This window comes from Anopheles arabiensis, chromosome X (genome assembly GCF_016920715.1).
Source record: "Anopheles arabiensis isolate DONGOLA chromosome X, AaraD3, whole genome shotgun sequence".
In the NCBI taxonomy this organism is placed as follows: domain Eukaryota; kingdom Metazoa; phylum Arthropoda; class Insecta; order Diptera; family Culicidae; genus Anopheles; species Anopheles arabiensis.
In genome coordinates, this window is record NC_053519.1 from 16,931,674 (window position 1) to 16,958,902 (window position 27,229).

General features: G+C 53.0%; 1 protein-coding gene across 1 annotated transcript; it reads left to right on the top strand.

The window, feature by feature from the left end:
* Positions 1-633: 633 nt before the first annotated feature.
* On the top strand, positions 634-27,229 carry LOC120905511 (dorsal-ventral patterning protein Sog). Its single transcript, XM_040316357.1, has 9 exons — positions 634-871; positions 2,067-2,361; positions 3,014-3,786; positions 15,913-16,016; positions 16,613-16,745; positions 21,542-21,604; positions 21,688-23,523; positions 23,614-24,113; positions 24,202-27,229. The coding sequence occupies exons 3-9, from the start codon at positions 3,648-3,650 to the stop codon at positions 24,394-24,396; spliced, it is 2,970 nt and encodes a 989-aa protein (XP_040172291.1). The 5' UTR covers positions 634-871; positions 2,067-2,361; positions 3,014-3,647; the 3' UTR covers positions 24,397-27,229.

Genomic DNA, 27,229 nt, shown 5'->3' on the forward strand with positions numbered 1-27,229 from the left:
CGGCGTTTGCCCGTTTGCCGGAAGAGGGTTGGGGTTTTGGGAGGGGGAGGGGGAGTTGCATTTTGCACCCACCACCATCAAGTCCAACAACAACAACAACAACAAAAAAGGCAACGCGAGATGCACGCGAGGGCGAGAGAATATCACCCGAGCGAAGAGCGAAACAGCAAAAGACAGAGAGGGAGAGAGCGCGCGCGCGGCCCATAAGTCGTCGCGCAAGTGTGTGGCGCAAAACAAAATGAAAAGTGAATAATAAAAAAAACGCCAGCCTGCCCCGTTGCACGAAGGGCGAAAAAAGCAACAACAACAAAAACAGAAAGAAAAAGGGAGTAAAGCTGCTGCAAAAGGGAGTCTGTGCGCGCGCGAAAGAGAGAGAGAGAGAGAGAGCGACCGAGCGACCGAGCGCACACACGGCTCTCCGATGCACCTCGCAAGTAACGCAACCGACACCGGCGCAAGAGTGCGGTGCGAGCGAGCACGAGCACGCAGCACAGCGAACGAGCGTGGTGCGCGAGAGCGCGCGAGAATGAGCCGAGTGCGACCTAAAAAAAGAGAGAGAGAGAGAGTGCGAATGAGGGAGCGCTCGAGCGCTCGCAACCGGTGGAGCAGCCAAAAAGGTTCGATTTCCCATCGAGCGGATCGCACAAACGCGCGGTTGCTCGGTAGAGTCAGAACGTGAGCGTGCAGCCAGCCAGGGCCAGTAGAAGTTTAAGCAAAGCAAAGCAAGCAAGCAGCAGCAGTGTTTCGTGCAACCCGGGCGCGCAGGCAGTGTTGCTAGACCGTTGGAAGCGTTGCCTTTTTGGGGCCGTCTATTGGTCCGCCCTTTACACTCAGTTGGCGGTGGAGCACCCGCGCGACCGTTTTTTGAAAGGTTGTTGTTTGGTTTGTTTGTGTGCATCTTTTTTCTTCTTCTTTCTTGTAGCTGTGTGTGTGTGTGTGTGCAGTGTGACATTTGAGACAGCGGGCGCTGCACAGCAGCAGCAGCGATCGCGCAAAAGAGCATCCCCTGCCTGCGCTCTTCTCTCCTTTTTGGTGGCTGCGCGAAATTTCGCATTTTTTTTTTGGCAAAGAGAGAAACAGAGAGAGAGAGAGAGAGAGAGAGGGAGAGAACGCAAACTCGTGAGTGTGAGCAGTGTGTGGTGAGGGGAAGGAGGAGGAAATAAATTGAAAAATTAATAAAGACATCACAAGTCATCGTAAAGTGGTAAGGGGAGGGGTGGCAATGGGGGAGGGGGGTTGAAATGGGTTGCAAAAAAAAAAAAGGTGATCCATCCTGCGCTGCACCGTTTCACCCAGCCCACCATCCGTGTGACCGACCGAGACAGTGTGTGTGTGTGTACAGTAGTATTTGTGTGCCTGGGTGGTGAGGAGGAGCAGAGGCGATGGAGTGATGTACGTGTGAAAAAGGGGGGAGTTCCCCCCCCCCCTCTCGAGCCCGGATGGTATCGTGTTTCATGCGCTCGCCTGTGTGTCTGTGTGTGTTTGTGTCGCACGATCCTGCCAACGACGACGACGACGAGTCAACGGCGCAGCGCTGCAAGCCCGTCGGCGCATCTCATCAACCTCAATCGCGCACCCAAAGGCAGGGGGGAAGGGGGGCGGGATGAAGTGATATGGTGCCAGGACGCCTTGGTGCAGGTCATGTTTGCCGCCAACAAACAACCGCAACGCCGCTAGCAGCAACAGCAGCAGCAGCAGCAGCAGCAGAATAATTACGCTCTACCATCAACAACAACAACGGTCACACGCTCAAAAACCCGCCAAAAAGAAGACGAAGAAGAAGAAAAAATTGTGATTTTGCCTCCCCCCCTACCCTACCCCTGTACCCTTCTAGTGTAGAGAGAAAGAGAGAGAGGGAGAGAGAGAGAGAGAGAGAGAGAGAGAGAGAAGAAAAAGAAAATTGGGTTTCCAAATAGGAGTTGCGTTTGGGGTTTTTTTTTCTTATAAGTATTTTAAAATAAGTATTTTAAATTTAAATTCTTTTTTGTTTTTTTTTTATATTTTGATTCAAATTCGTTGCAATTCATCCTAACGTACTCCTTTTCCTTTACCGTGTCCCCCCCCAGTGTTTGGCCGCGAAGCGCAGGAAAATGTAAGCAGCCGCCGGGCAGCAGCAGCAGCAGCAGCAGCCGGTGCCGCTACTAGACGGACGATCGAACGAACGGAAGCAACGCACGGTGGGACCGCACCGGGCAGCAGCGTCGGCAGGAGCAGCCAGTGCAGCAGTGCCGTCGGCCGCCGGCCAGCGTACCGGTGGACGCGCCCGAAGCAGCGCAGCACCCGCAAGCGCCGGAAACGCAAGCCGCCGACCGCCGCCGCCGCCGCCGAGTGAGCCAGCAGCAGCAGCAAAAGCGCAGGAAGGTGAGCAGTGTGGGGGCGCACAAACCAAACAGGATTGATTTACGGGGTGCAAATAACGCACACACACACACACACACACGCAGAGCTGAAAACAGAGTTTTGGGTTTTTCTTCTCCGGGAAATCCCGCTCGGCGCGAGTCCTGGCGCGCCCCCTTCGCGGGTATATAAATTGGCTGCAGTAGCGGCGCAAAAACCCCCTTTGTGGGAGAGAGCGTGAGAGAGTGAGAAGGGTAGGACGAAAGGTAGAGGTGTGTGTGTGTGTGTATGTGTGTGCGTGCGTGTGTGTGCGCTCTCTCGGCTCTCGTCTACCCTAACACGGGCAGGTCCTTCTGGGTGCCGGCGCGCGCGCGTGTCTCGGGTTGTATGGGTGCGTGCGCATGTATAGGCGCGCGCGCGCGCGTGTGTGTGTGTATGTGCGCAGGTGACCCGTGCTGAGGGCTTCGCAGCGGCAGGACGGTTCAGTCGCTCGTGAGAAGCTGCCCAGTGCGCACATACATAGCCGAGCAATCACACACTGTTCGGAGTCGGGAAAAGAAAGGAAAACCAATCCCAGAAGCACAAACAGTTTTTCTGCTGTGTGTGTGTTTTTTTTTTTGTTTGTTTCTAATTTGCTCTAATGTTCTCTTCCCTCCGCACCCGGTGGTCGCTGCAGCAACAGAACACCCTGCGCTGGTGCAAAAGTGCCGCCCAAAAAGGGATAATACGTCGGCCGACCGGCCGGTCGCAACATTAACCCAGCCAAAACAAAAACCGTGCAGTGCAACACAAAAAAGAGCGAAAAAAAGCAAGAAAGTGCATCAAAAAACGCCCCGAAGTGTGTGAGTGAGTGTGCAAAAACGTCACGAATTGTTAGTGTAGGTGCAGTGTTTTGAGAAACCACCGGCCCGTTTGTTTTTGCTTTCAAACAAGGAAAAGAAATAAAAACCGCAAGCGAGGAACCCTCGCCGTGAGGAAAACCAAAAAAAAAATACAAAAGTGTGTGATTTGTAACAAAAAAAAAAACGGTGAAAGTAAAGCAACAAAACCTGCAGAAAAAAAACAGTTTTGTTAAACATCAATCAATCAAATAGTGAAACAAAAGCCCTGTGCAGTAGTGCAAGTGTTTGTTTGTGCTAGAGTGCAGTAGTGCCGAAAGGAACCAGCCAATCCTCAATCCAACCAGAGCGCAGAGAGAGAGCGCGCGCGGTAGCGCTCGTACGCGCGGGAAGGACGCTCCAACCAACCTCAGCACCCAACCCCATACACACAAATTGCCAGCCAGCCAGTCACAACCTGCGCAGCCTGCGATGGCTAAATTTATCGCGACACTTTGTCTCCTGTGGCTTTCGGTGCTGGTGCTGGTCGGGTTCGCCGCCCGACCGGTAGCGGCCCGCCGCCACCCGCTGCTGATCGAGGACGAGGGAGCGCGCCGCAACCGGCCCGCAGGTAGGTGTCCTTTTAGCGTGTAGGCACTAGCACAAAATCGGTAGTATTAAGCCGCCCCCTTTAACATTTTTATTAAGGTGTCTTGCCCGAATTCTACAATTCGGTGACGAAACGCGAACAGCAAACAATACAAACAAAACAAATAAAAACCCTCACGCTTTACGGAAGTTTCGAGCTCTGCGAACGAGACCGAGCGTGAGCATGGTCGTGTCAGGTTTGTGACGTGCAGGGAAAGGGAAGGAGCTATGTAGGGGGCTTGTTGTGGGGAGAGACACCCGGCAGCCCCATGGGGCAGGCCAAGCAGCGGACGTCAGTTGCTGATCACGAGATATCTATTTTCGCCCTTTTTTCGTTGTTGTTGTTAGTTGGTGTGTTTTGCGCCCGCCCGTGTATTTGCAATCGCGCTCTAGGGCGCGCCCTTTTGCAGAGGGGAAGGGAGGCTGCAAAACCAAAAAAAGACAACTTACAACTGCTGCTTGCAAAACCGCACGGGCCACACCTCCTTTTAGGCAGGGCTTTAGCAGGGCTCGCGCGTACGGCGGGGAACCTCACGTGAGCGCTGGCTGGCGCGTGTTCTAAGGAGAGCGGGGGGGGCACCTAGCCAGTGCATCTTCGCAGACGAATTTCTAGCGTGCATCTGCCGGCCAGAACCGTGCTCAGAATTGGCTTATCGCTTTCCGTCGGGCGCAGAATTGCGAATGTCTGAAAACACCTGGAGTTTGTTTAGCTCAAAAAAAAACCCCTGGAAAAAAAACATGTGTGTGTGTGTGTTTTTGTTAATTTGACTTTTAAACTCAAAGCCCTCAATCCATGCCCTGCCCGTAAATAATGCTCTCTTGACCCGTCGTGATGTGAAAAGAAGAGCAGAGCGGGGGACATTTCCCCCATGCCGCAGAGCAAAGAAGAAAAAAATCATCCCGTCGGGGCAGCGCGCACACGCGCGCGGGGGTAAAATATTTCATAATTTCTTCTAGCTTCACTCAAAGGCAGGTGTCTTTTTGCTGTTGTTGGTTGGTCTTTTGCAAACCAGAGCAAGCCGTGACCACACACGTTAACGCAACAAGAACCGAACGCGTTCGCTTCCGCCGATGTGTGATGATGATGTTTTTTCAATTATTTTTGTGTCCCGACAACTGTCCAACTTCGGTTTCGGTTTGGCTCGGGGTGTGCTGGTTGCGTCGTTGGCGGATTTGGCCGCATCGGCAGCTTTTTTGACTTTTGGGAGGAGGAAGAGGAAAAACAAAAACCTTCCCGAAAGCAAGATTTTTGAGCGTGTATAAATATATTGAAATGCTGAAGAATGCGTGCTCTTTTCCGAAAGAGCTAGAGAGAGATAGAAAGCAAGTGCTCTGCGTGCCGAAGATGTGATGTGTAGATCGTCCTGAAGTTCTTCCAACACCAGGTGTGTCCAGATGACTGTGTGTGTGTGTGTGTGTGTGTGTCTGTGTTGGTGTGAATCGGAAGTGACGCTTCCGTGATTTCCGCCCCAGGGGGGAATGTACAATCGGACACCCTCTTTCCCGCGTCGCACATTCTTTGTCTTTTCCGACCAATTTTTTTGTTGCTTTCTTCACCTCCCATCCCCGGAACGGGCGGTCCAGGTTCGGAAGGGACATTCCAGTGTGCGAGCCAATTTGTCTTGCAGTCCTGCAGCTATTGTCTGTGTAAAGCTACCCGCTGCGTCAATGCTCCCTCCTCTATTTGACACGTTTGGTCGCCCGCCCTTGTAAACCGTAGTTTGCTTTACGGTTGCTTTATGGTTTATCTTTTTTTTTTGGTTTTTGTTGGGTTGTTGGGACGTGTTCTCAGATCCCAGGCGCGCTTTACCTGCTGCAGCGGTGTCCCCGGTGCTACCTGAGAGGCTACCAATAAGCAGGAAAGGAAACGATACATTGAGCTATGAGCGGTAAATTCATTCTGAAAGTGTTGGACGTGACCGGCTGTGTAACATCCCAGATGTTGATGTCGCAACCTATGAGACCACCATGCTCCCTCACAACGGCTGAACATCGGGGTGTACATTAGGATCCTGACATTCTCAAACACTGTTCGGAAGTTTGAAGTCTTTCGCTCTCCGACGAGTTGCGAGACCATTCCTCGGAAGTGTCCAGCGTTTTCTTGCTTCCACTTTGTTTGACCCACGTTCCCGGCGCTGGAACGTAGATTCTTTGGAACTCCCGGCGTGTATGAGCCTTCTTGTGAGCCTAGGCTTACGACCACCTCGTAAGCCTGTTGGCATTCTGGGCCAATTTCTGTACCTCATCATCAGTCCGCGTCCGTAAATAGCTGCTGACTCCTATCGCTCTGTCTTTATCTCTCTCTCTCTCTCGGGGGGGCATTCAACCTCTCAAGCCTGGAAAGCGCTCTGCACCGTGTAACCGGAAACGTAACGGAACACGCGCCTCGGAAAACCGGGCTGCGCAAATATTTTTGCGTACCTTGTTGTGTGCCGCTTTACTCATTTGCATTTGCTGCACGAGGGACGGGCACACACACAGGGGGGAGATGACGAGTAAGAGAGCTTAGAAATTGTACACTGGGGCCGCTCACCATCCCACCTTGCGAGCCCCAAAAACTGGCTCAGCCGGCCGGGGGAGCTCGAACACCTTGGCGGGGAAGAGATGCAACGATTGAATTACACCGCTTTCCCCCTTCTCACAACAAACCCTTTTTGGCGAGTCTGTGTGTTTCTGGCTTTTTGAGCTGAGCTAATTGCATTGTTGGCTACACCTAGTCGCCTGGGTCCTGCCACAAAGTGACCAGTTATAACCTCGAAAAACAAAAATGCATAGTTTTCAGCATGCACGGTTTGCTTTGGTGTTGGCTGCGTGTGCTATTGGAGTAATTGAATGCCTCACTAACGGAACTTTACTCCTCGAACCGTGCCCCCCCCCCCACACACACACACACACACACACACACACACACACACACACATGCGTTAAAAATGCATTACAAATGGGTGAAATTGGAATTGGCCCGCACGTCTCGTCGTGTGCCCATTGCGTAGGTTGACAGTTAGCGCGTTTGCGTTGACCTGGATGACGGTAATTAATTGGATGGCGGACCGTTGGCTGGTTGGCGATAGGCGGAACAACCCAAGTTTTTTTTTCACCAACAACCAACCTTCCAAACTAAGACATCCACAGCACAAGTCCACATTTGGGCTTTGGCGCGAGGACCTCAGACATCTGTGTCATCTGGATGTTCGCATCACATCTTCCTCTCCCGGAATTCCAGGGTTTTGGAATTGGGAAAGGAAATTGGGAGCCACTCGCACTTCACATCTGACTCACTGTTTCGCCATGTTGGGTTAGCGGACGCAAGAAGTCGGACAACTAGAAACGAGGGAGACCTCATCACAGCGCGTAGGTTACCATTTTGATTTTGCGCGTAGGTTTGCGGGGAGGAAGTCGTTTTTTGTTTAGCAAATGTAAACGTACTTGCCAGCAGTTCATTGAACTCTGAGAGCGTATGTGACGTTCGAAACAGTCCCGGAAAGAGGCGGGTCGGGAAGATTTGCACGGGATTTTGCAAAACAAGGATTGCCGTCGTCGTTCCTGTGAGCGCACGCCACAAGAATGTGCACACAGAGACGGCATTTCCACGTAGCAGGAGGGGAGGTAAAAAGATTTCCCACTTTTAAAGAAGGGGAGTGGTGGGGGGTGGGAGGGAGGGTCGAAAATAAGGGGCACAATCAAAACACACACAACCGCGCGCCCGTTGGAGGTTTTTTTTGTTCTTCGTTCGCATACTTCAAAACACAACACACCGTCCCAGACATATCAGAATGAGCCGCCCTCGCTCCCTGAGGCCACCCGCTCAACAAAGTGAAGTGGTGAAAATTGTTCACACACAAACAACAACAACGGAAAAGAAGATACCCGTCCAATTAATCGTGCAGACCACAGGCGCACGTCTGCGGCACGATGCGCTCAGGTCAGGAGGAGTCAGGGGCCGTGGTGTTACGATTTGTAGGGGAGCTCCCTGTACTCAGACAAAAAAAAAAACAAACATACACACACACACTCAGACATACCTACACCATGCAAAGATGGCGCTGCAAAGACCATTCAACCATTCATCGGTCATGCTCTATCGTAGACTATTTTTAGTGAAGTCACCGCCGTCTTGACGGGCGCACGGCCACTACTCTAGTCGACATTCGCTACCGACTTTAGTGTGTCTTTTTTCATCTGTTTCCTTCTTTATAGTTGTCTGTGTGTGTGTCTGCTGCGTAGCGAATGCTCCTGGTACACCTAAGCGGAGCTGCGAAATATCTCTGGAACTGGTCGAAAGGCTCCTCAATTCGAAGGCGTCGGTTTTGGCGTCGTCCGTGCGGTAGCCATTTTTATACAGCCTCACGACACACCACCATGGCATGTGTGTGTGTGTGTATGTGACACAGTGGTTCGCGATCGAGATCGAGATATCGCCCTCAGTGATCGCAGAGACGTGCGATTGGGGAATAAGAGCTGTAGTTGCTCAGCATTCTCCCCCCATTAGAGTCGATCAGCACTCAGATCAGGAGACAACAGGGTCAGGGGAGGGGCATGCAACATTCCTCACGCACACGCCGCAAAGGGGGATGGAAGTAAACCGGCCTTGCCTGCGTGTGCGTTGCATGCGTGCGTTGGCTGCTACTACACAACGCAGCACGTACTTCGAGCGGCTACTAAAAAGGCCTCTGTGCGTGCGTGTCTGTGTGCGCACTGCATACGATTTCATACACACACACGCGCGCGGGTCCACAGCTCTAGTCTCTTAGAAGAAGAGGTCTGGCGGTGGTGTAGGAGATGTGGCGGGCAGGCAGGGTAGTCGTCGGCGACAACGGTGGCGCGCGACATGAATTGACTTCGCGCAATTTAAAGTTCAAACCGCGCATACCGTTTGCTATTTTTGCAAAATCCATTTCAAACGGCGTTGACAAACACCGAGAGAGAGAGAGACACGGTGGTATTGGTGCAGGAGAGCACAGATACGCATATGCACACATGGTGCGGCAGCACAACCGCTTCTTGGGTTCGGTTGGCTGATCTGATCTGACCAAGCGGCAGACCACGGCAGACCAGAAGATTTGTCGCATTTTTGTTGTCTCACTTCCCCGAGGTGTACGGCGAGTGGTTCTGTGGTGCATCGCGTTCCCACGGCCTCAAACTTCCTCTCCGAAACGGTTGGAATGTGTGGCGGGGACACTGCACAACAGCACAGCGGAGGCATTCTTCCTCTTCGCGTTAATCGATCTTCCGTGTCCGGTTTGCCGATGCTCCAAGCGGTAGTGGAACATGAAACCGTCATTACTACGACACCGTCTCTGACAGTGCTCCATCAAACGGGGATCTTCAACTTGTCACGCATAGGAGGGGGGACGGTTTTCACACGCATATTTGCACGATCAGTGCCTACTTGTTCGATCCCGGTGGCGTCTCCAAAACTCCAGCTTCAAACGCTTTGCGTTATCTGCGTGCTGTTGCTTTTCCACGTCCCCACAACTTCTTGGGTTGTAAAGCCGGCTGGAACACTCGCCCTACCAAGCAATATTATTGGGTATATCTTTACATTGCAGAGCTCTTCCCATCGATAGGAGGAGGTCCAGAGTGACTGCCCAAACAGACTCGTCGAAATGTTCTCTGCCGTTCTTAGATCCCGAAGGTTCGAAGGTACTCCACTTTCACCGGGGCTAGAGGAGTGCCGCCGCTCGGTCTGGTCAGATCCCCCGAGCTGTCGGGAAGCGGTGTCGGCACATCCTATCAACACTACCGGCCCTCACCTCAACAGTCGTCCCACCAGTTTCCTCGCGCCACCTGCTGATGTGATGTCGCGCCCAGGGGTCTCCTGGGTGGTTGTGCCTGACGACCAGTCCAGAGTACTTTTCTGTGTCTTCTTCTACTTCTCTCCGTTTCTGTTTGTACCCCCTTTGCTCCCAAATGCAGACAGTGCGTCTGGGCGAAACGATCGATCCGATGGGCGGGGAGACCACCTGGGAAAAGAACCTGGAGGAGCGGGTCTCTGTAATCGAACATCGTGTTCGGAGTGTGCGCGCGCGCGCTCGCTCGCTCGCTCGCATTCTTCGGGGAAACCAGTCCAAACGCCGGGCCGGGAAATGTAAACAGACGGGCCGCGGATCTCCCGTGCGCCCCGGCTTCGCTCCCTTTCTTTGGCTCTTTCCTTTCGCCGCGAGTGCTATCGAATCGTCTTGCAACCCCACCTCCCGAGCACGGCTATGTTTATCGGCACTCTGTCAACGACCTCTTTCAGGTTTTCAACTTCCAGCGGGGTTTGGTTTCGTGGTGCTCTCCACCCCAACCCCGCATGCACTTGGAGAGATGGAAGAGTTTTATTGCCCGATTTTATATTTTTTTTCACTTCTCGTCAGTCAGTCGCGCATCTGCCCGCCGCCTCGAAACACCCAAATATTGTGTGACCCTATCGAGTGTCAGTTTGTTTGAACAGGTCGTAAATTACTCTGCCACTCTGCCACGTACCGGCGTACTTCAAACGGGTACCTCTTCCGGTTTCGCAACCAGCAACCCCCGCGAGGGCCCCCCGGTGTTGCGGTTGCTCTCCTGCCACCACCACTCTCCTCAGAGAAAGGTGCAATAGTTCGTCAACGACCAACCGCCGCTGAACGTTGGAAGAGGATCCTGCGTGTGCGCGAGCGCGCGCTCGTTCGCGTGTGAATAAAATACGGCACGCCAGCTGCAGTCGTTGTGCTCTGATTCGCCCACACACACACACACACGTACCTCCGCTTTAATTAATAGGCCTCTTGAAAGGACTGACCTCATCTATCTTGTCCACAGCGCGCCACAGCAGCGCCGAGTGTGCTGACACTCTCCCTGGGTTAAAGTCTTTCTGGGCCGCCAACACGTTACCTACGCCACCAACGATGGTGTTGTTCACTACCCGTCGTCTCCGGCAAGACATTGGAGCTCCGCTGGTGTTGGAGACTGACGTCTCGGGACTCAGTCATCATCGATAATGCAATACCATCGGCCATCTTCGATGTCTGAGGTTGAAACACGTTCTTCTGGAGCTTGATGTTGAGATCCGAACTCCTGCCGAACATCTCAAGGCTTTCCAACAAGAGATTTAACCCTATCTTTGAACAACATTGAGATTTTGATTCTGATCAATCGGGAGAACTCCCGAATATCCAAAGGCTTTTCAATAAGAGATTGAACCTTATGTTTTAACAATATTGAGATTGAATTCTGATCAACCATACCTCAACTTCACGCTGTTCGGGAACTTCTGAATATCCCAAGGCTCTCCAAAAAGAGATTGAACTTGGTGTTTGAACAACATTTAGATTGAATTCTGATCAAACACAACTCAACTTCGCGCTGTTCGGGAACTTCCGAATATCCCGAATATCCCAAGGCTCTCTCCAAGAAGAAATTGAGCTCTATCTTTGAACAACATTGACATTGAATTCTGATCTCAACTTCACACAGGTGAACTCCCGAATATCCCAAAACATCTCTCCCTCTTTCCTCCTCCTCCTCCTCCTCCTCCTCCTCCTCCTCCTCCTCCTCCTCCTCCTCCTCCTCCTCCTCCTCCTCCTCCTCCTCCTCCTCCTCCTCCTCCTCCTCCTCCTCCTCCTCCTCCTCCTCCTCTACAATGAGGACCAACTCGAATGTGCGAAGTGCTACCACTGCCCCACACAGGGGCCACTGTTGAGTGACCGTTTTGTCGCAACAAGACGACGCGGGGGCCCGTTTTGCCCGTTTAAGTTTAATTTAATGATGATATCATCCGATCAGGTTTTAGTTGGCGTTTTGCTACTTTCGGGGTTGATTGTTTGGAAACGATGAGTGGGGTGCGTCGCGTGGGCCCGTCCCACACCGCTGATGCGCGCGCGCACCAAAAGCGCATTGTTGTCTGTTTTAATTCGTGTTCGTTTGTCCCTCTCGCTGTCTCTCTCTCGTTGTTTGTGAGTGGAAGAGGCAATCAGAAGTCATTTTTTGTTGTTGTTCCTGCAACAAAATGAAAAGTACCCGAATTAGTCGCTTGTCCAGAGTACGGTTTTTTTTTTTCTTTTTGGTGGGCCTGTAGGTGGGCCCCCGGTGATGACCCTTTGTTTGGATCGCCGCACGCAAAACCCGCTCCATCCCACATCCTTAATTGGGGAAGAATCAATCATGCATTCGGGGTGTATATGTATGTAGGTATGTGTGTGTGTGTGTGTGTGTGTGTGTGTGTGTGTGTGTGTGTGTGTGTGTGTGTGTGTGTGTGTGTGTGTGCTCTCTCGCCGTTTCACCCCTCCAATTGATCTTGTGTCCACCTTCACGGCGTGCGAGCTCTCTTGCGTCTCCTACGCAACCGGGAGGGTATGCGGGGGTGCGTTTTTTTTCGTTTGTTTGCGCCCCAACCGAAATGCGCATAACGCGGGCAATAAATTTCAATTTCTGCACGGTCGAAAGATGATGGGCTCGGTGTGTGTGTATGCGTGGGAGGGAGGGAGAAGAAGCAACATAAAACACTTCAAACTTTTTCGAAGCGAAACGAACGAAAAATATACATTAAAAACACACACATACATGCAAAGAACGGACAAGAACAGTGTTAAAGTTGTTGTTTTGTTTTTGTTTTTGCAAAATTAAGGAGTAAACAAGGCAAAAGCAAGGAAAGAAAATGTCAAACAACAAATAAAAAGAGAGAGAGAAAGAGAGCGACAGAGCACACAACCAGTGAGGAAAATAAAATTCAAACAAAACGGCTACAAAAAAGTGTAAAAAAAAGTACCTCCAGAGAATCGCTGGGCGCGCGCAAAAAGGCAAAAATAAAAACGTCAAACATTCCAGATCTAGTAAACAACCACCCCGCACGCCCCCCCCCCCTCCCCTTCCACGGGGAAAAGAAAAAGGAGCGTGCAAAAGGAATGGGAAAAGGAGACGTGTGCACCGCGGAAAGGAAGGCAGCAAGAGTGGAAAAGAAGCACACAGAAGAGGAAAAGGTGTAAAGTGTGTACATCTTCACCGCAGGAAAGCAACGGGAACGGGAAGGGTGAGGTGGGGGGGGAGAGGGGGAGAAAATTAACCTCCTTTCTTCCTCCTCGGCACACCGTACGCGGGGGCGCGCGCGTGTGTGTGTGTGTGCTTCATATTTCTTTATTTATTTATTAATCGCGTAGGCGGAGGCGCAAACGGTCCGGCGAGTCCCTGCCTGCCTTCTGAGGCCCCCGTCTGGAGTCGTCGCTGTGTTGTAATGATCGATAGGTGGCGGGTGGAGATGTGATGATGATCATCATCACCGCGTGTGTGTGTGTGTGTGGGGTGAGGGGCTGAAGAAAAATGGGGTTGGGTGGCGCGGGCAGAGTGCCGCCAACATGTGGAGGCGATTACTTGAGACTCGATGGAGCCATTTGGTCCACCAGATGGTCCGCGTGATGGCCCGTGATCGACCCCATGTGTGTGTGTGTGTCTGTGAGGAGTTATTAGGGTTTTTTTTATTGCTTCTTGCTTCTTTTGTGCACCGTTCATCTCTAAGAGGACGGGGGAGAAAAAAGCAGGAGAGAGAGAGAGAGAGCGTGTGCAAGATTCCGTTTTTATTGGAGGTTGAATTGGTTGCTAATGCATATGATTGCCTTTAATTGACGAGCGCGCGAGACTACTCCCCCCCCTGGCGGAATCTCAATCTCCTCCCCCCCTCCCCAAACGGGCCGTCTCTTTCCTCGTCTTGCGGCGGTTGGCTGGGGAATGGGGGAATGGGAATCGGAAAGCAAAATCCTCCTCTTTCCAAAAAAAAAACACAAAAAAACATTTCATCCCACTTTTCACAACCACATAATTAAGCGAAGGAAGGGGCTTGAGCGCGGCAACAGATGCGTTTCCGAGGCGCGCAAGAGGTGCTGCTAAGGGGCACGCGCGAGAGCAGAAGGAACCCCTTTCCGGGCAGCGCGCGCGCGCGTGTGCGATCTCATTTTTCCATCCGCCCACCCACCCCCTATTTCCACTGTGTGTGTGTGTGTGCTTTCCGTTTGGGGGGAGGAAAACGCCCGAAGATCATTTTCTATTTTTGTGCGCATCATTGGCGTATGATTTGTTGTGAGCGCGTTTCGCAATCTTTTATGGGAGCTTTTCCGAGCGCGCGCTTCTTTAATGGGGGGGAGGGGAGGGAGGGGGCGTGGTGATGGGACTGGACGGGGGTTGATGTCGATCAAGATATTATTATTACTATTTAAGAGGCAAACGAGCAAACAGGGCGTTTTTGGAGGGGGGAGGGGGAGGGGGTGATATATACCCGTCACACACACGCGTGTCCTCTTCGTTGGGTTTGGGAGTTTGGGAGGTAGCGGGCGCTCATCAGCAGGAATTTTCCATTCCAAGCACACACACACACACACACACGCACACAGACACACACAGAGGCAGAGACGCGTCTAAATGCGCCATTTGGAGATGTGCTTTTTTTTGTTGCTCAAAATCAGATTTGTGACATTCACTTGACACACACCATGTTTGTGTGGTGGTGAGGGGCGACGGGGGGGAGGGGGGGTGGCACAAAATCACATCCGGTAGAGGGCGGCCACGGCCCATTGGTTGCGCAGAATGGAGCGTACTGTAAGCGAGCTCGCGCGCCCTCCCGTGCATACTAAAAACGCGTTCGTCTCGTCACACACACATACACACACACACTTAATATCGCTCAACTAAATGTGTGCGTGTGTGTCACAGGCGGGAAGAAGGGTGGTTTTTGCGTAGTTTTAACGCCCGCCCCGGGGTAGGTAACAACACGTCAAAACCGAAACGCAACAAAATAAAAACAAAAAAACCACAACCAACAACAACACACACACAGAGCGTTTGACCTTGATCTTCGCTCGCGTTTTTCCCGCCACTCGGGACCAACCCTCCTGCCCTCGGCTGCCTACCTCCCCGTGGAGGAGTCGTCGTCGTCGTCACCCTTTCCCCCCCCCCACTCCCATTACATCATGGTTGTTGTGGATTTTCTTTGTTGTTGTTGTTGTTGTTGTTGGGATTTGCTTCCTTTTTGGTAAGATCTTCCTCGACCATGTGCGACAAAATAGTGTTTTTTTTGTTCCTGTGTATACCGGCCAGCAAACACACACACACACACAGGTATTTTTATCCCACAAAAACCCATGCCTGCGCCTGTCCAACCCTTACATAATGCACTCTGTGTGTGTGTGTGTGTGTGTGTGTGTGTGTGTGTGTGTGTGTGTGTGTGTGTGTGTGTGTGTGTGTGTGTGGTTGATGTTTTTTTCCTTCTGTTTTTCGGCTTCGAACCGGATCGGAAACCCGAGCGACGAAGATGAATGGGACCATAAATTAGCTCTCGGCAACAGCAAAAACCGCCCCCAATAATCAACCCTTCCCCCCCCCCAACGCCTCCCCCCACCGTTCCACTTCACTGGTGATGAATGTGAAATCGATCGACCGATCGATACAGTGCTCCAGCACCAAATCCAAACGCGCTGAAGAGCGTTGGGGCCTCCGGGAAGTCACCGAACCTGCCCGGGGGCGCTGCTTCGGCACCTCGACACCATCTGTCATTTGTGATCTTGGGGGAAGGGTGGGGAGGGGTGGGGGTGTAGAGCAAACGCCAGACCCTTGACAACTAAGCAACGGATACGTTCGTGTTCGCGCCTTGAATGAGGAAAACAACAAAAAAAAAAAAACACGAAAAATCCGCGGATAACTTGAATTTAGCGGTTCTGCTCCAAACTTCCTTCCAGCGCGCGATAATGCTCCAACCCGGCGAGGAATTGCCGGTGAACAGCAAGGAAGGTGGCAAAAGACGGCCATTGCGGTCTTCCGCCACCTCTTTCGCTGTCCGACGACCTACCGACAGCAGCAGCAACAGCAGCAAAAAAAGCAGATCGATCGCGCAAATTGGTGGCGCCAGTTGTTAACTAATCTGTTCCTCCTACCCTGTCTCTCGCTCTGGTTCTCCTCCTTCTCCACCTCCTGCTTTTAGCGGCTAGACCATTACCGGTTCTCAGTTTTGTGATGCCACTGTTGTACCACTTCTTTCCTTTTGGTCTCTTCTTGGCGTTCGCTCGCTCGCCATCCCCACTTCCCCGACAGCATCCAAATGTTTTCTGTCTTGCTCAATCAATCTAACGTATGCTCCTCTATCCCTTTCTCTCTCTCGTTACAGAGTGCCAGTTTGGCAAGACCATACGCGAGCTGCACACGACCTGGTTCGCCGATTTGGGCCCCCCGTTTGGCGTCATGTACTGCATCATGTGCGAATGTGTACCGGTAAGTAAGGGGCCGTCATGGCCCACCACCTGAAAGACCACACAGACTTAGACCTGACACTGTCGCACCACAAACTGGGAAAGCTATCGGTTGTGGGATTATGTGTTTGGGCTAGTCTCCCAGTTTTTTTTGTTTTTTTTGTTGTTGCTGGTTTTGTACAGTCAAAACCGGAATCCGGCAAACACTACCACTCCCTCCCCCAGGAGACATTCAAAACCCGTGCGGCTCATTTCAAATTCATTCGGGCGATCATTTTTCCCCATTCATCTTCTTCCTGTTTTCCTGCCCAGACGATCGCGGCAGGATTTATTGCCTCGTCAAAGTCATCGATTATCTCGTCCAAGCTGCACGAAAGCATCCTTTCCCCCGTGCTCCATCCCTGATACCTCCCCCTCAATGAATTAATTATTTCCCCGCCACATGGTTGGGTGCCTTCGGGAGAAGTCATCCTAACACACCCACCCAACAGCAACAAAAAAACGAAAGAAGCGGGGGCTTGGAGTTTGCAAATTCATTCACACCAGCGCAGACACCTCTGATCGTTCTCTCGCTACATCTCTCACTCTCTCTCTCTCTCTTTCTACCTCTCTTTCCAGTTCCAGAAGAAGCGTCGCGTCGTGGGCCGCGTCCAATGTCGCAACATCAAGAACGAATGTCCGAAGCCGACCTGTGACGATCCGATCCTGCTGCCGGGAAGATGCTGCAAGACCTGTCCGGGAGATGCTCAGAGTAAGTACCACTCTATATGTCTGTGTGTCTCTCTGTGTATGTGTGTCTGTGTATGTATGTGTGTGTGTGTGTCTTGAGGAGCGTAGACCACCCTTTGCGGAGGCTTTGCGAGAGGCTAAGTCCTCACTGTTGTGCCCCCTTCTTATAGGAAAAGGTTCTGAGGTAGCAGTTAAACCGTTTCACACAGTGCCTCACAGGCTTTAGTGTTTATGAGCAGAGGGGGGGGCACAGGAGCCAACCATTTAGCGCCGGTTCATTGGCGTGTGTGGTTTTGTTGCTTGTTTTAGTGTTTTGTTGTTGTTGTTGTTGTTACCCCTTCAGCCACCATTCACAGTGAGTTCAATCGCTCGGCTCGCGGCGAAGGTGGCGGAGACAACGAACCCTCCCCTCTAGAGAAGATAGACAGACAGAGAAAGAACGTAACAGAGGCAAAAAAAAACACATCACAACAAACGAGTATGCTTCGCGACAGGAGGCAAAAGGACGACTTAATGGGGAGGGGGGTGGTAGGGGGGAGGTGGACAAGAAGTGACCGGGTGACCGCACCGCAACAAGGGCAAAAAAGTGGTGGCAGCAGCAGCAGACTCGCCAAACCATCGCCACCACGACCGAATGACGTAGTCTCTTGAAGCGCGACGGCGCCATCACGGTGCGCGCTCGCGCTCATTTCATACCGCCGGCCCCCCTCCCCGTCTCCGTCCCGATTGTGCGCCCGGCAGTAGATTTTACGCGCGTTTATTTTGCCCTTACCCCCCCCCCTCCCCCATCTTTGTCTACCCCGTCCCCGTCTACTCTCACTTGGTTGATCTCTTTGCCTACGGTACGGCTTTTGGCACTTTGGCTCGCTACGTGTGGTGTGGTGTGGTAGTACTCCACACCTTCTATATCTGGTGAGGCTCCGTCGTCTCCGTCGCAAGGAACGGTTCAGCTTTTTTTCTTTTTCTTTTTTTTTGTACGAGCTACTGGCGACACCCACACCTACACCACCACCTGGTGGCGAGGCGTGGCGAACAGAGCGTTCGCTTTTTTTTTGTTGCCCTCTCTCTCTCGCTCTCGCCCCTCTCATTGTCCAGTAGCCTGGCGCTACGTGCACTGGACCGTGTTGACCGCAATCGTTATCACCTTGTCAGGGCGCCGCCCGGCGGCTACCCAACACCTGATATCACACCCCCTTGGTAAATCGCATCTGCTTGCTGTGCTGCTGCTGCTGCTGCCGTTAGTGTCGTCGCCCGTCACCCCGCATCGCTCATCACCATACTTCCACTGCTTCCTTCCTTCACACACACACACACACAAGTTCGCACAAACGACGTGTGTGTTGGCCTTGAGCTTTTCTGCAGGAGGGCGCCCCCGGTGACGACGGCGGCGACTCTGTGCGACTGGTGCCATCTCAGCGAGTCCTCAGAATTCTGAGGATCTTAAGGACTATTAGAAGGGGTTAGAAAGGGGTCATCTTGCCATGCATGCATTGGGATATACGCCAACACCACTTCCGGGAATGGAGATAAGCGCTCATTGTGCTACCACACTACTGCCCGCGACGACTCGCTAGCAGCCTAATATGTCAGAGCGTCTGAGGAGTCCTCACTGCAAGAGACGAAGATCTTCGCACCAGACGTCAGGTTCACTTCCTTCTTCCAGCCATGTGTGTGAGGCATGTTTTGCACAAGCGCCTCCGGTGTGTGTGTGTGTGTGTGTGTGTGTGTGTGTGTGTGTGTGTGTGTGTGTGTGTGTGTGTGTGTGTGTGTGTCTGTGTGTGTGTGTGTGTGGTTTGCCTTCCCCATGCAAGTCACCACACACACGCACACCCCAAAGGGGGGCCCCGACCAAAGATACCAGTGTGTGGCGCCCGGAGCCACTGGTTTGCGCGGGTCTGACCTCGACCGATTTTCTCCCCCAGTGTGTTGCCGTGTGTGTGCGTGTGCGTGCCTGCCCGCCAGCCCGCGGTTTTGTTTGCCCGTGGAAGTGTTACTATTATTGATAGCAGTGCGCCGTGGCTTCAGCAAGCTTGTGGAGAGGAAGGGTGAATCGGGGGTTGTTATGGCTCCTTCCGCTAATCGCGCGCTAGTCTGGCCTATGCCGCCTATCGCACACTCCAATCGCTCGTCAGAGCTCCCTGCCGCCCCTTTGCAAAGTACCACCCCTCCCAACACATATATGGTTGGAGCAGTTTTTCCAAGAAACCACCCAGAGCACCTGATCGATTCCTTCGAACCGAACAACACCAAAGCGCGTGTGTGTGTGTGTCAACAACTCTTTCCACATTGCACAGCTGCGACGACGACGGCGACGACCCATTACTACTACATATTGATCCCCATGCGAACGTTCGATCGTGTCTTTTCGTTTTTTTGGGGGGCGTCTTGTTTTGGCGTTCAGCTGGAGTCTCCTCTTACTCCTCCACCTGCTCCACCTGCCACTTCCAACACCTCCCCTTTGGGGTGGATTCACACACAATGCCGACATCTGTGCCAGTTCCGTTGCCCGCTTTTGGGGCGGCGTCGTCATTCCGGAGAAAGTGTGGCCAGTTTTTGGAGTTTTATCGGTGCCGTCTTTGCCGTTTTTGCGTGTGTGTGTGTGCCCCTCCTCCTCGTAATCTGCGTGCGCCTGCCCGCAGCCGGAATTTACGCACTTACCGAGATATGCAAAGATAGCGTTGTGTTGGGGCGCAACTAAGGCCTGCTTCTCGTTCTAGAGCGCACAAAACAAGGCTCTTGCACAGTTGCGTAACCCTGGCACCCGGTCGTCGTGGCTGGCTGGCTGTAGCCCCCGTTCGGGACGGATCGACGCTCTCGGACGAAGAAGCTGGCTCTGTGGAGGGATTTTGTGAATGGACACACGGTGGGCACACCAAGCGCGGTGATCCCCTTTTCGCGGTGGGTAGCAGCAGCAGCAGCAGCAGCACAAGACGCCGGAGACCGTGTGGACGTGCAAACACAGCTCGGGGGCGCACACAGGCAAACAAAAGGCAAATCGTGCAAATAAACAACCGTGCCACCACCAGCGTGTCGTCTTGGCGCGGCTTGACCGCGCCCCGCCCCGCATATCCCCCAGACAGGTAGACAAACAAGGAAGGGGAGCGGCGACGACGGCGGCAGCCCCTCGGGTCTGTGACGCAACCACTGTATGTGTTGCACGGACCACCCCCGCCCGCACTCACACACACACACACACACACACACACACACACACACCGGGAAGGGGGGAGGGGGGTAATCTGACACGCAGACACACACACACTCGCACGCACACACACATACATACACCTGGTCTGTATCTATCGGGAAGAAATTGCGCCGCTCGGAAAGGAATTAGCACGCAAAACTTGACATCAAACAAACCATGACTGACGCTTCGAGAGCCTTCCGTTTTGGGGTTGGACGGGTTTCCGGGGGCCGTTTATTGCCCCCCCCCCCCCTCGGGTTGTGGGGGATGTGATCTTGAAATTAGAAAAGAAAAAGAAACCATAGGGCACAACGATTCACAGCAAACCATAGTGTTCGTTCGTTTCCACCACACTTACAGTGCGTAACGTAATGTTATAGTTACCTTTTTTTTTAATTTATTTATTTATTTATATTTTTTTTGAAAAAAACCCATGCAAATTGTGGGTGTAATGGTGATCCTTAACTCAAGTTTTTTTTGATAATGGTTGATAACCAAAATATTATATTCAAATACAGTGGTGGTTGGGTCATGTCAAGCGGAACACTGTTAATGTTTAGATGCTGGGCCTATTTGAAAGCTGAAGGAGCGATTAACGAGAGTGATTTTCGCATTTTGAATGTGTGTGTGTGTGTTTATAACTTCTTCTTCTTCTTCTTTGGCTCAACAACCGTTGTCGGTCAAGGCCTGCCTTTACCTCTTGTGGGTTTGGCTTTCAGTGACTAATTGATTTCCCCCCATAGCAGGATAGTCAATCCTACGTATGGCGGCGCGATCTATTTGGGGATTGAACCCATGACGGGCATGTTGTTAAGTCGTACGAGTTGACGACTGTACTACGAGACCGGCCTGTGTGTGTTTATAACAGCATAGCAAAAAAAGAACAAAAATAGGCATTTTTTCAACCGACTTTTTATGTTGATTTTTAAGTGCACTGAAAACATCATCCTTACCTGTCGCTCCCATTTGTAACTATTTGCAAAAAAAAATAAAATAATAATAATAATAAAATCTGCTAGTTGCATAGTTACGCTAAGTACTGTAAGTTGTCAGCGCGCCACACAAGCGCGATAAGCGCGACCTGGCGTATCCGAAACCTGTGCGCGCCCCGGGGCCTTTCACTACCTTGACCAGGGAGGGGTGCGGGGGGTGGTAGAGGGGATGGAAGGTAAGGGGGGGAGGGGGGCTGGTGTGTAAACGCAAAAGTGTTACGTCCTTAACGCCAATAAGCAGATAACAAGACCATGGAAGGGGGGGGGGGAATGGGAGATGGTGCAGTAAAAGGTAGTGAGGTTCGTCGCTTAGGGCCCGGCGCCGCTAGTTTTCGCACAGAAGCAGTTGCTTCCTCTTTTTTTTGCTTCTTCTTCTTTGATTGCTTTGCCAGCAGGCATTGACAGGGCAAGGGTTCAACGCAGGTCATTGCTGTTTGTAGAACGACAGACCAAACCCTGCACCATTCCCCACTGTCCAACCCTCAAAAATCACCCTTGCCGATCGATCGTTATCTTCGTATTTTGCACACACACACACACACACACACACACACATGGCAACAGTATCTTATCATGCAGCAAACGTGTACTTATGTGCTTTCTTTTCTTTTCTTCCCCTTCTCTCTCTCTCCCTTCTAGGTCCTGACGTGGTGCAAGATCTTCCCCAGGCGACGATGCCGGAAGAAGAGGAGCGCAGCAAACGTAAGTATTCTCCCCCACTTTTTCCCTTTCTCTCTTTCGTTGGTTGGTTGTTCTAACGCTCTCTCTCTCTCCCTTCTTTTTAGACTTTGCGGCCCTGCTGACCGGGCGCACCTCCTCGCTGCTGAAGAAGGACGACATGGGCACGATGTACTCGACGCTGAACCCGCAGAACGTGGTCGCGACCGGCCGGTTCTCCTTCCACAAGAAGAACCTCTACTACAGCTTCTACGTGTCGGAGCGGGCGGCCCGGCCCCGCTCGATCCAGTTCGTGCACGCGAACGGCAACATCCTCGAGGAGCACACGCTCGCCCTGCCGTCGGACGAGGGCCGGCTGAGCGCGTACCAGAACGGCACCGGCAAGGTGTGCGGCGTGTGGAGGCGCGTGCCGCGCGAATACCGCCGGCTGCTGCGCGACGAGCTCGTCAGCGTGGTGCTGCTGTGGGGCAGCAAGCACCAGGCCGAGCTGGCGATTGCCGGCCCGATCGCCAAGTATCCGGCCCTCGCGCACGAACTGTTCAGCTCACTGCTGGAACCGGCAGCGGCGGCGTCGACGTCCGACATGATGGGCGGGGCGGGCGGTACCGCCATCGTATCCACCAGCAGCGGCGTCACCTCCTCCATCCACCTGACGATCGTGCTGAACGGGCTGTTCGCGCTGGACGACGTGGCCGACGTGCCGCTGAGCGTGCGGCTCGAGTCGCTCGACAAGCGCCAGCTCATCCTGGAGGACGTGCAGCGCGTCCGCAAGCCGGCCCACGACATCAACGTGCTCGAGGTGTCTTCCCCAGTGTCCGTGAGCGATCTGCGGCTGCTGACGCGCGGCAAGCTGACGCTCACGGTCGAGTCGCGCCGCCATCCCGAGCTGCTGCGGCTGCAGGGTCCGGTGCGTGGTCGGGTCGCTTGCGAAGTTTTCCAAACGCTGCTCACCTCGCACGGGGCGGACGCGCGCAGCGACGCGAGCGGGCTCGCCTGGATGTACCAGAACCGGGACGGGGCGCTCGTGTACCACGTGCAGACGCACCGGCTGCCCCACCACCACGGGGCGGCGGCCAGCCCCGTCCTCACGCTGCTCGACGACAGTGCGAAGCGCCGGCCCGAGCTCGAGACGCTCACGCGCGCCTTCACCGGCGAGCACGCGTCCGGCCTGATCGACCGCATGGGGCCGCGCGTGCTCGAGCCGCTGTACGCGGGCGAGCTGGCGATCCAGGTGGCGAACGAACAGAATCTCACCCTGCTGCACGGCAAGTTCGTGACGCGCCAGGTGGCGGACGCGCGCGACTCGGCTGCCCCGGTGCTGCTGCGCCGCGGTGCGGACGCACCCGCCCCGCTAGCGCACGCGGTCGGGCTCGCCTGGCTCGCGGTCGACAACGAGTGCAGCCTGCACTACGACCTCTCGCTAGCCGGTGTCCCGGGCGCCTACCATCCGCTGCAGCTCTACCTGGAGGAGCTGCCGCTCGAGGCGCCGAACGCGCCGGTCGCCCGCCGCCTGCTGGAGGACTTTAGCGGCAACCAGCTCGAGGGCTTCCAGCTCGGGCTGCCGCCGCGCGAGCTCGCCAAGCTCGAGACGAGCGTCATCTATCTGGAGGTGCGCTCGAACGGCACCGCCGAGCCGGTGCTGCGGGCCCGCCTCCACACGCCGACGCGCGTCCCGCCCCACTGTACCGGCGGGCTGGACAACGAGGTGCAGCAGGACCCGTTCGCCGCGAACGACGTGCCGACGGTGGCCGCCAACGAGAAGTGCTTCCACTCCGGCCGGTTCTACGACGAGGGCGAAACGTGGCGCAGCGCGGTCGAGGCGTGCACCATGTGCTCCTGCGACCACCAACAGTACAAGTGCGAGAAGATGAAGTGTCCCCCGCTGCGCTGCCGCAAGGAGGACATCGTGCAGAAGAAGGGCGAATGCTGCCCGTCCTGTGCCGGTAAGTGTTGACACGCTCTCCGCGAGCTTTTTATTACATCCCCGCCATTTTCTAACTTTCCTCTTCTTTTGTTTTTGCCCCTTGCTACAGCTCCGAAAGTGGCGGCCGCACCGGCCCCTCCAGCGGCGGCACCGCCGCCGGCCCCGGCCAGCAGCAACGGGCGGGGCTGCAGCCTCGGCGACGAGTTCCACGAGGCCGGCACGACCTGGCACCCGTACCTGCACCCGAGCGGCTACGAAACCTGCACCATCTGCACGTGCGAGCTGTTCACGCTGCAGGTGAAGTGTGCGCGGGCCCAGTGTCCGCCGCTGCCGTGCAGCGACAAGGTCGCCTACCGGCCGGACAAGAAGGCGTGCTGCAAGGTGTGCCCGCAGGTGAAGGAACCGAAGGTGTCGAAGCGGACGCACGGCGCACGGCCGGACGTGCAGTACGATGAGGCGGGCGGCTCGGCCGGCACGCTCCGGTCGCCGCAGGCGATACTGGCGGCCGGCGGCTGCCGGTACGAGGAGAACATCTACGAGAACGGGCAGGAGTACCATCCGATACTGGCGACGCACGGCGAGGAGAAGTGCATCAAGTGCCGGTGCAAGGTAAGCACGCTAGCGAACGGAGCAGCGCAACAGGATGAACGATCACTAAACGCACCATTTTCTTCCCCTCTCTTTCTTCTCGCAACAGGATGGGCAGCTTAACTGTAGCCGCAAGCGGTGCAATCGCGCCATGTGCAACCGACAGAACGCGAAGCAGCGTGCACTGCAGCAATCGCAGCAGCAGCCCGCCGACGAGTGCTGCCAGTGCAGGCCCGCCCGCCACCACCGGAAACGGCAACAGCAGCAGCAGCAGCAGCAACAGCAGACGAGCGTCAAGAGTTGAATTCGAGCTGGCGTTGTGCAGCTGGCCGAGTGAAAGTAGTAGCAGCAGCAGCAGCAGTGGCGTTTAGTAGCGACGCGGAGTGCCCGTGGGTTTCCCTGTGCCATGTTAAAGTGTGTTGCTCGCGGGGCTCCGCACCATCCACACTTACCTGTTTGTTTTTTTTTAATTACCACCATCCTCTCCAACCCCCCCCCCTCGTCCTGTGCTCTCGCTCCATCACACCGCCTCTCTCTCTCTCTCTGTCCCTGTGTCTCAGCGATGTCAGAGCGACACCCGCGTGACACGTGATGGCTGGCGTCATATCGGCGCCATTTTGTAGCGTTTCTGTGCGCCGGAGTATTGTATTCTTATTTTTCGAGAAGCTCCGGCACTTTCATCCCCCCCCCATCCCCCATCATTTCCCATTGCGCTTTTGCATTCAGCTTTAGCAATGCCCCGTTACGCGTGTAACGCCCGCCAAAAAACGTAACACCCGAACGCTTTCTTTGCTAGGTTGGGCAAGGTTTAGTGTACGTTATTAATAATTGGACCCTTTTTTGATTCAGAAGAAGAAGAAGAAGAAGAAGAAAACAAAGATACACACTCACAACAGTGTATGGAGCGTGTGCAGCGCTTCCTTGAAGATCGTATTAGGGCGAGCGAGCGAGCAAGAGAGAGAGAGAGAAGGAATGGGAGAGTGAGAGCAAGGATCTATTTATATGTACTTTAAAAAGGAAAAAAACCCACACATACATACATACATACATACACTCTCACATAATACACATTCAACACAAACACACACACATTTTACATTTTAACCATGTAAGGATAAGGAATGCAACACGCATAATAATTTTAATATAAAATCGTATACCTTAACGTATCTTGTAGTGAACGTGCACCCGCAACCCACCCACACACACACACACACATATGCATGCACACGCTTTACGTGTGTTCGTGGCGTGTGTGTGTCCGGCATGGGCATGGGGTACAGGGTAAGCCGATGAGTGACCTTTTTGAAACGATATACCACATACAAACAGAAGAGAACAACAAAACCCCACAGTAACACACGTACAGCAGCAAGTCCCTCCCATAATCCCCCCCCCCAACGTCTGTATGGATATATATTCATATATACCTTTTTTATATAAATATATATACATTTATATACCTTGTACATGTAGGCAAACGTAGGTTAACGGAATCATGATGTACTAACTAGCGCTTAGTACACTACCGATGTAAGGACACGTATTTATTTTTGCAAAACAAAAACACGCACACACACACATACATACATGCTCACACACACTCACACAGATACGGCAATTGAACAGGACCGTCTGCGCGAAAAGCAAATAGGAAAAAAAACAAAGGAAGAGAGAGAGAGAAAGGATGGAGCGGCGTGTGGAGCGTCGCGTTCTGTGTTGCGCCACTCCACGTACCAAAGCGATTTAAGGCGGGCAAATTAGTAGATCTAGCGATAGGTTGGGTGCAAGAGATAGAGAAAGAGAGAGAGAGAGAGAGAGAGAGAGAGAGAGAGAGAGCGAGAGCGAGAGAAAGAGAGAAAAAAGAGAGATAGAAATGAATCGCGCTCGCGATGGAATCGAATCTTTTGCCAAGGTTGTGTGGGAGTGCGAAAAGCGAACTTCTTCCCCCGAAGCAATCCGGCCCGATGCCAGCCGGCTACCCAGGAACGACAAACCCGAGAGCTTTTGGTTTTGGGCGTTTGCCTGTTGCTTTGCTTTTTTGTTTTATTTTTTTTTCGCTTTTGCAACTACTGAGCGTGTGGTTTGGGAAAAGCAGAACAGGAAAAAAGGTGGCAAAAAGGGTGAAGGGGGGGGGGGGAGGGGGTGGTTTGGGAGGAGGGAGGGAAACTGCCGGAAAACATGCCCCCGCCAGAACAGAAAAGGAACGCATTTAACCGGTTTATAGTAGCTTTGTTTGGTGTGTCAGTATAGGTAAGCGGAAGCGGACGGAAAGCAGAAAAGCAGGGAAGACGACAGAAGCAAACGAACAGAAAAGGAAGAAGAAGAAAAAGAAGAAGACGAAAAATATGATAAGGAAGAGGAAGAAGAAGAAGTAGAAAAAACGAAAACAAAACGGTAGCAAACAAAACAAACAAACGAAAGCGCGAACAGAAAGGAAGAATAGAATAAAAGGAAGCAAAAAATAACAAACAAACAAAAACAAAAACACGCCACCCATATTACATCATTTTGTCTTTCTTCCGATGTTGCCCTGGTTTTTTTCTCTCCTTCTTTTCTTGGAAAACTCACGGGGCTGAAAGGGCTGGCAGAGAACTAAGACGTACACTAAGGCCTGTGAGCGCCATCTATACGATTGTGTCTCTGCTTTATTGCACCGAGCTTCGGTCACCCCTGGGTGGTGTTTTACTGCACTCTTTCGGTGTTTATTAACTGGTACAAAAAGCGAAAATAGAGAGAGAGAGACGATTAGAAAAGAAAAACAAAAAAGAAAGGGAAGGAGAGGAAAGGCCAAACCCCCGCTCCCTCCTCCCACCCCTAAAAATCCCAAAAGTCCTAGTAACAATCCTCGCGCGGAATGCTGGTCATAACAGTTATATAGTTGTTTTTTTGGTTGCTTAAAGCGTAACTATTTCGCCATCGTTCCACCATTTTTTTTTGTTTTAATTTGTCGAATCGTTTTTCGCACACCATGGGGTGGTGTGTGGATCGCAAAATTATCGTATCAAAATTATACATTACCTTAGTAGTACTTAGTAGCAGCAGCAGCAGCAGTAACGTTATCGAATGCCAAAAAACAAAGTCACGAGGGAAGGAAAAAAGGATGCTTAGGTGTGTATGGAAGTAAAACAAAATGC

What these genes read in the sequence shown, in the direction of transcription:
- LOC120905511 (XM_040316357.1), top strand. Translation starts at nt 3,648, where the DNA reads ATGGCTAAATTTATCGCGACACTTTGTCTCCTGTGGCTTTCGGTGCTG. An exon ending in TCATGTGCGAATGTGTACCG is followed by an intron (nt 16,017 to 16,612) that starts GTAAGTAAGGGG and finishes CTCTCTTTCCAG; the next exon opens with TTCCAGAAGAAGCGTCGCGT. An exon ending in CTGTCCGGGAGATGCTCAGA is followed by an intron (nt 16,746 to 21,541) that starts GTAAGTACCACT and finishes TCTCCCTTCTAG; the next exon opens with GTCCTGACGTGGTGCAAGAT.